Here is an 8,852-nt window from a genome sequence, read left to right as displayed (position 1 = left end):
ATATTAGTTGAGAAGGTTCTGGGTCGTAGATGTAATGTGATAATAGTTGATAAGGTTCTGGGTAGTAGATGTGATGTGATAATAGTTGAGAAGGTTCTGGGTCGTAGATGTAATGTGATAATAGTTGATAAGGTTCTGGGTAGTAGATGTGATGTGATAATAGTTGAGAAGGTTCTGGGTCGTAGATGTAATGTGATATTAGTTGAGAAGGTTCTGGGTCGTAGATGTGATGTGATATTAGTTGGTAAGGTTTTGGGTAGTAGATGTAATGTGATAATAGTTGAGAAGGTTCTGGGTCATAGATGTAGGCTAATGTGATACTAGTTGATACTGGTTAGTAGATGTGATGTGATATTAGTTGAGAAGGTTCTGGGTCGTAGATGTAATGTGATAATAGTTGAGAAGGTTCTGGGTAGTAGATGTAATGTGATAATAGCTTATAAGGTTTTGGGCAGTAGACATGATGTAATCATAGTTGATAAGGCTCCGGTTAGTAGCCTAGATGTAATGTGATAATAGTCGATAAGGTTCTGGGTAGTAGATGCAATGTGATAATATATTATAAGGTTCTGGGTAGTAGATGTGATGTGATATTAGTTGAGAAGGTTCTGGGTCGTAGATGTGATGTGATAATAGTTGGTAAGGTTTTGGGTAGTAGATGTAATGTGATAATAGATTAAGATCCTGGTTAGTAGATGTAATGTGATAATAGTTGAGAAGGTTCTGGCTCATAGATGTAGGCTAATGTGATACTAGTTGATAAGGTTCTGGGTAGTAGATGTGATGTGATATCAGTTGATAAGGTTCTGGTTAGTAGATGTGATGTGATATTAGTTGAGAAGGTTCTGGGTAGTAGATGTGATGTGATAATAGTTGAGAAGATTCTGGATCATCGATGTAGGCTAATGTAATCATAGTTATACTGGTTAGTAGATGTAATGTGATACTAGTTTATAAGGTGGTTAGTAGATGTAATGTGATACTAGTTGATAAGGTGGTTAGTAGATGTAATGTCCCTTCTGTCCAGGTAGATGGCGCTGTCTCCTTCCTGATGTTCTGCTATATCCTCATCTTTCCTTGTGCAGGTGTCTGATGACATTTTTCATATTATATTTCATTTTGTAGTGACTGGTTTTACTCTGTGTAGTAACCATTGAAATTATAACTATTTTCTCTATCATAGACTATACTCCATCATTCCTATATCCTTTTAAGAAATACATGTCTGTAGGCTAATATATCTAGATGTTTCATTAATTATAGGTCCTTACATATGCAAATATGTAGGTCAAGTGTAAAGAATTATTAATAAGTCATGCAACTGGTTTGGTTTATGTATACTTTATAGTAGATATATGTATGTACAACATGACCGATAGCTTTTACAGATATATAAAAGTGAATGTAGCTGCAATATAGCCCTACATAGGGAACAAGATCATGTTCTGCCCTCATATCAGGGCTTGTATTTTACAATCACGTATAAAACTCTACTGGTTTAGACTTCATCAGTCGGCAATAGCTTTGACATCTTCATCATCATAATCATCCTCATCGATCCATCCATATCGATCAAACTTCGGCAAGCATCATCAATCACAAGACCATAATTGTAAATATTATCATTATCGTCTTCACCATCATAAGTTTTTTGACGTTTCACTATATTACTCATGATTATGTTTAAGGCTTGTTGTAACTGATGCAAGGTACTGCCAGTAGGTTCAACATGTCACAGAGTGTGCATACAACAACGAAAAGAAGACACAAAAAAAACTTTACAGTATATACAAAATACATAACTTAAGTATATCGTTTTAACCAGTTACAGAGAGAATTAAACAATTTCACAAAGAAAATAAATACAAAAAGATAGTCGATTATTGTTTAAAGGGGAACACAAAAAGCAAGCGAGGATTTTTATAGGTTACAAATTAAATGCATACGGGGATCACAACAATACATCGACCCTCGTAGACACAGCCCAATATGTTTGGACGTCAAGAAACTGAAAAACAAAAAGCTTAAACTGACTGGTACCCTATGGGACGATGTCATGCCTATACCAAGCCTACCCTGCGACGGTTTCTCTGATAAAAGGGCTTTTGAGTTCAGAAGTGGGCTTCATCTAGACATTGTACGACCGCAACTTTAATTCACAACCAAAATCATAAGTATGCACATTTCATTATCCTGTGCTCCGCACATTATATGGAATCAGTCCAGCTGACTCAAGACTGCAAAGCCGTGTAATTCGTTCTAAATCTAACCTGGATCAGCACACCGAGGTTCGGGCAGAACGCCTGCAAATGGCACCAATGGAGAAGTGTTCAGCACCAGAGTGAAATTATGACATTGTTCATGTTAGGTTGCCGCCATTTTAAGGTACAGCCCATCCCGCAGTGTCCTCTCTACATCCATCCCTCTCTCTCTCTCTCTCTCTCTCTCTCTCTCTCTCTCTCTCTCTCTCTCTCTCTCTCTCTCTCTCTCACACTCTCTCCAACCCTCACATCCTCCCCCATAGCCATGTCTTCCGGCATGCTCAGAGGGGTGTGTTGTGTCAGTGTCTACAAACAAACCTTGCATGTTGGCTTGCGCAGACAAAACCAAGATGGTGGCTCTGTTTACCTCAGCTTTAGCACAGAGGGGGGACGTCACACAAAATGGCCGCAGGTTTCCTTATGTACACACCGTAGCGACAAACAGTATACCTATAAACAAACACACACGCACACACACACATACACACACATACACACACAAACACTGCACATACTCTTGTATACCTTCAAACGCACATACATGCATGTGTATCCAAAAGAAATGGCAGTTGTTCTCGTCCAGTCGTCCACACACAGCGGAGACCTTGAAACACATGGAAATAATCAGGGCCAGTAAGGGGGAGTGAGTGTGGGGGAGGTGGGCGTGTGTGTGTGTGGGGGGGGGGGGGGGGGGGGGGAGGTGGGCATGTGTGTGTGTGTGTGTGTGTGTGGGGGGGGTCTTGGGTGATCATGGGTGGGATACAGGGAAACACGGGGGGGGGGGGGGGATTTAATGGACCCCCCCCTGGCAGTCTGTGGGAGCTGCTGCTCAGTACTGGTCACATCGTAAACGGATGTCCCCTTTTGGTCCATCCATGGTCCATATCGGTCCTCAAGGATCTGTGGATCCCTGCTGGGTCTCTTGTCCATCCATAGTGTTTTGTGACTCAATTCTGGAGGTTTTGTAGGTGTGTGTGTGTGTGTGTGTGTGTGTGTGTGTGTGTGTGTGTGTGTGTGTGTGTGTGTGTGTGTGTGTGTGTGTGTGTCAGTAAGAGGAGAGAGATGAGGGGCGATAAGGTGGCTCTTCACTTCTTGTTGGCGATCCTTCTCTTCCTGGTGGCCAACATGTCATAGAAGGGATCCCTGCTTATGCTGGCCCTGCAGGAACCAATCAAACAAGAGCCATGACATCATTAACACGCGGGGGGGGATACTTGAACATCTTTGATATGGAAATGAAGGCACATTCACGCAAACCCCCGGCCTTAACTAGATCAGAAAAAAGGGGAAAAGTTTGTGTGATGACCTAGTTTGGTTTCTATGGTTTCTGAAGAAAGCCCCCTCCCCCAGTCCGACCCCCCATCCCTCTTTTTCCTTGGTTCTCTGGTTCCATATCTGTTCGTTTTCCCTGGAACCTTCTCCCCGATTCCCTCCTCTAGAACCCTGCCAGGCACTCGTGTATGCACACACACTCTCTCTCTCTCCCTCTCTCTCCATCTCTCTCTCTCCATCTCTCTCTCTCTCTCTCTCCCTCTCCCTCTCTCTCTCAGTGTGTGAATACTGACAGCCAGCGAGTCAGAAAGCTGTCCTAGCTGAAGCACACTGCAGTTTCACGGCTGCTAAATCATGTTAGCGCCCTGCCCCCCCCCCCCCCCCCCAAAGCCAGAACAGGCTCAAACCCCCACTGTGCATATCTCTCTCTCTTCCTCAAAGAAAACCTGCTTCCATATTCCCTGCTTTTTTTAGCACACTGCCATTTTCCTCAACCTAATTTCACAAAACAAAGAAGAAGTGTCAGGGTATCTCTCTGGAGATTCAATGGAGGATGCTTTGAAGACGATGCTGCTGTGACTCGCACAAAACCCAATTTTCTCTTTAGAAATTAAATTATCGACTCACAAGAATGGAACGATAACACATACACTGTACGTACAGTACATAAACACTGTATATATAAAGTATGAGACACTAGCAGGATGGTAAGCTACTATATGTCGCCCTATTTTCAGTATCATTCCTTGAGCGACCCAGATTGAGTCTTCAGTGTTTATTCTAACCACAGCGTAGAGATGTTGGAAGTAGGGGGGTGGGTTAGGGTATGGCCCCTTCCCTTTACTGCGCCAAGAAAAAAAAATCCTAATTTTACAAACTAGACAGGTTTCTGTATATCATAATCAATCCAGCTGACTTTTTATACAGCTTATAAAGTTTTTGTATACATACCATTAGTTCTTCATAGACTTAATGCAATCGACGTGAAAGTATTTCTGCCATCTTGTGAAAGCACAATGTAGCGGCTGCTTAGCAACACACCCCACCGGTGGCATAATGTCTTTGCAGCACTGGATTCGAGTCAATGCAGGCAAAATGCATAGTAGATAACGCATGACTCGTAACACTTAATGTATTTATAGCAGTGACTCCCAGAAAATAGTGCCAGCATCCCCAGGGGAGGGTCGCTTGAGCCTTTCCCCCGATTTGGAGCCTCATCTCCTGGCCGCAATAGCTGGACTTTCTTGCTCACCCTCCAGGGGGGCCATAAGCGCTAGCTAGCTAATCCCCCCGCCCGCTTGAGTCCCCCTGTGAATGAATACACTATGAGCAGGGGTGAGGGGCTCGTTGTATCACTCTAGATACCGTACGCTAGCGCCGACTGTTTTTTGGCATTGCACCATCTCAAATGTAGGCAGTTACTGTACACGTCACCCAATGTGAATGTCAGCGTCGGTTTTTGCTGTCAGAAAAAAAAAAAACCACACAAACCGCTACCTCTGTGCCTACATTATACAAAACAGTACTGGGAAATAACTTAAGATCACAGGACTTCTTGCTGCTGTCTGTTCCCAAAGTCAGAACAGAAAAGGGGAAAATGGCTTTTAGTTATTCGGCTCCTTCTGCCTGGAACATGCTACAAAATGATCTCAAACTTGAGGAGCAGGTCTCAATCGATGTTTTTAAATCCACTATGAAGGTTTTAGAGGTGGATTTAACAGTATGTTCATGTTTTTAACTAGCGTATTGCCATATAGCCAAATCACCAAGTCACGTGTAAATTGTATTGCTGTTGCATCTCTGTGTTTTCTGTTGTATTTTCCGTCTGTAACTGTGTGTTTGATTGCACTGCTGCCCGTCTTGGCCAGGTCTCTCTTGAAAAAGAGATTTTTAATCTGAATGGGACCTTTCCTGGTTAAATAAAGGCTAAATAAAAAATAAACAAACCGCTAGGCTGAATTCTAACCGGCCCAAACTAGTTTTCATACTTCCGCTGTGTTTTCCACGCCGTCTCTTACGCATATTCACCCCACATCCGAACGTCAACCCAACCGCCGGGTCTGCGCGCCGCCATGGTGTGACGAGTGAGGTCACTTCCTGGTGGGGGGAGGAGTCTTACTTGATGGACTTGATCCACTCCTCCTTCTCCTCGGGCGTGGGCGCCGATATCCGGTACACCACGTGGTTGCCCTCGACGACGCGTCCGTCCGCCTCCGTCTTGCACGCCTTGATCACCTGACCCTTGTGGTTGGGGTTGTAGAGCTCGAAACAGTTCTGGGGGCAGGGGGGTGGGGGGTAGACAGGGGGGAGGTGAGGGGGTGGGGGGAGACAGGGAGGGAGGTGAGGGGTGGCTGATATGGATCACATTATGGAGAAATCCTCAACTCTGACACATTCTGGTTGTGACTATGGTCTGCTGTTAATGCCAATCTGCTGTATGGCCCATATGATGTGAGGAAACATGACTTCCTTTAAATAAATAAAAAATCATTCTACAGGAGGATATGAATGGTGAGATTCTGTTGGTCCTTATGGGTAAATGATTCAGTTGTTGAGGTAAATGATTCAGTTGTTGAGGTAAATGATTCAGTTGTTGAGATAAATGATTCAGTTGTTGAGGTAAATGATTCAGTTGTTGAGGTAAATGATTCAGTTGTTGAGGTAAATGATTCAGTTGTTGAGGTAAATGATTCAGTTGTTGAGGTAAATGATTCAGTTGTTGTATATGAAGCTGTGATGAGGGAATAAGAGATGAACTCGTACAGGTTTCCTGGGTTCCTCCACCTCTCTGATACTCAGGTTCTCCAGGGGGATGATCCCCCGAGGCTCCTTATCCTGGGAGAGAGAGGGATGAGAGAGGGAGAGAGGGATGAGGGAAGGAGGGACAGAGAAGGATGAGGGAAGGGGAGAGAGGGATGAGGTTAGGAGGGAGAGAGAGGGGGATGAGGGAAGGAGGGAGAGAGAGGGGGATGGGGGAAGGAGGGAGAGAGGGGGATGAGGGAAGGAGAGAGGGATGAGGTTAGGAGGGAGAGAGAGGTGGATGAGGGAAGGAGGGAGAGAGAGAAAGCGACACAGCGAGAACGAGAAAAAGAGCAAATGCGGGTACGAGAAACAGAAAGAGAACAAAAGAGCAGGAGAGGTAGACCGAGCAAGAACAAGACGGAGAGATAGAAAAAGAGGTAGAGAGAGAAAGAGAGAGAGGAAAGAATGTTGTGAGTCTGGAAAACAACCTCCAGACAGTCAGTCCCCTCTGCTGCTGTCTAATGTAGCAGATAATGAAGCATGCAGAGCGTCTGGCTGTAATGACAGCATCTAGAAGGATAATACAGGGGTAGAGAACAGCAGAGTGCTGAGGAGGCATCTATCTGGACTAGAGAGGCAGACACAATGATAAAGATCTCCAAGAGCTAGGCACACGTGTTCAGGAGAGAACACACACACACACACACACACATCAAGACATACACACACACACACACACACACACACACACACATCAAGACATCCACACACATCCACACACACATCAAGACATCCACACACACACACACACACACACATCAAGACATCCACACACACACACACACATCAAGACATCCACACACACAAACACATGGTTGGAAATACTCACACGCATGCATGTACATTGGCTTTTCCTACGTTAGATGCAATTATTGTTAGTCGCTTTCGATAAAAGCATCTGCTAAATGACTGTAATGTAATGTAATGTAATAATGTAATGCATGCACACACACACAGACGCGCACACACACACACATACACACACACACACACACACACACACACACACACACACACACACCATGTGAGACTTACTGTGGTGTACTCAAAGTAATAGAGGCAGTTGTCAGTCAAGATGAACCACCTTCTCTTCCACGTCTTCACTCGGCCCCCTGACAGCAGAAACAGGAAGTAGAAACACCACGGCGTTAGAGGCAGACTGGCAGCCTTTCACAGGAAGACATTCCAAGAAAAAACTGGGGTGGTCATGAGAACAATCGTTTATAGCCACCATGGTAATGACTGCTTTTGAAAAACTCTTCGATGCACTTTGGGTCTCAAATGCACTGTCATTGTGTTCAAATTGGCAGGTATGCAGACGATCACGTACGAAAACGTTTGGAGAGTCTGAGAGGTGATGAAAATCTACCCTGATGATTGCTTTAGTGGCTTTAGACTCACTTACTTGGTTTAGTTTAGATTTCAAAGAACACGCTGAGTGGTCGGTCAAGCTTTCAAACAAAGACAATAGTTTATTCTTTGTTACGATTTGCAAGTCGGACAAGAGCACAGGAAGTGAATCCGGGCTCGAGTGAGTCACTTGGGGACGAGGTCGATAGGTTATAACGTGAAAAAGGAAGTGACGTAGTTTCAGGATGAAGAGGACAGGGAAGTGATGTCACACATGTTGAATCTCGTTGTCTTTTATTATTGTCCTTATTTCAGCTCTGCGTTGTGTTTTGATTTCCAATAAAAGACGGACCCCCAATCTCCAAATATACCACACAGTCCAGTGTCTCCTTTTCAGGTGTTCCAAATGAATCCTTCCAACACGGGATTTGAGTCTAAGCAAAAGCGGTTTATTCCAGAAGGTTTAACATACAGAAGAACATGGCGATGTCTAATGCACGGATGACCTGTCTGGATGCTGGCTGAACCCAAATCAAAGAACATACAGCAGAACAGTGGTTTTAACTCCCCTGACGAGAGGGAGGGGTGGGTGTCCCACGTTCTTCTAGACAAAGCTATCTCTCTCTCTTCTCAATCATGCGACCTTGCAACCAAGATAGGATGAGGCGCCTGACGCCCTCGTATCTAAAGAGTCTTGTTTGTACACCACATGAGAGACGGTCACCTTTCCCCTAGGGACATACACAGCTATATGGTGGGGACCTTTCCCTATACGTGGACCCCCCTTGGGTAGCAGCATGACTCCCCTGTCGTAACCTCCGTCTCCAGGAACCCTCGGGCCGTCACACAGGAGTCACACACCCACACACACTGGAACCAGCTGACCATGTTAATGATTGACAGTTCTTTCCAGCAACCAGCTCTAATACATTTTCATCACACAGGAAGAATTTGTAGTTTTAACAGACTGATTCTAGAGGAACGAACTACAAAGTTAGAACAACAGTCAAGTAGGAAAACAAAATACTTTGGTGAGACTTGAATTTCATTCACAACCTCCAGCTACTGTATACAGCTCCTCCATTCCTCACATAGGGAATATGGAAATGATGACTCACTGCTAACTGCTAAATTATTGCCAACTTTGCTTATTAATTTTTAAAGGCA

The 8,852-nt window shown here is 44.3% G+C and overlaps 1 protein-coding gene across 1 annotated transcript; it reads right to left on the bottom strand.

Annotated features, from left to right (window-relative positions):
• Nucleotides 1-3,346: 3,346 nt before the first annotated feature.
• On the bottom strand, nucleotides 3,347-8,573 carry LOC311327861 (cytohesin-3-like; the record flags this gene model as incomplete). The annotated part of the gene is made up of 5 exons (XM_084460966.1): nucleotides 3,347-3,419; nucleotides 5,653-5,807; nucleotides 6,297-6,368; nucleotides 7,371-7,502; nucleotides 8,502-8,573. 5 exons carry the CDS (start codon nucleotides 8,571-8,573, stop codon nucleotides 3,347-3,349), a joined length of 504 nt encoding a protein of 167 aa, XP_084317092.1.
• Between the last annotated feature and the right edge of the window lie 279 nt (nucleotides 8,574-8,852).

This window comes from Borostomias antarcticus (assembly GCF_949987555.1).
Source record: "Borostomias antarcticus genome assembly, chromosome: 35".
NCBI classification, from domain to species: Eukaryota; Metazoa; Chordata; class Actinopteri; order Stomiiformes; family Stomiidae; genus Borostomias; species Borostomias antarcticus.
This window is presented reverse-complemented; position numbering and strand designations above follow the sequence as displayed.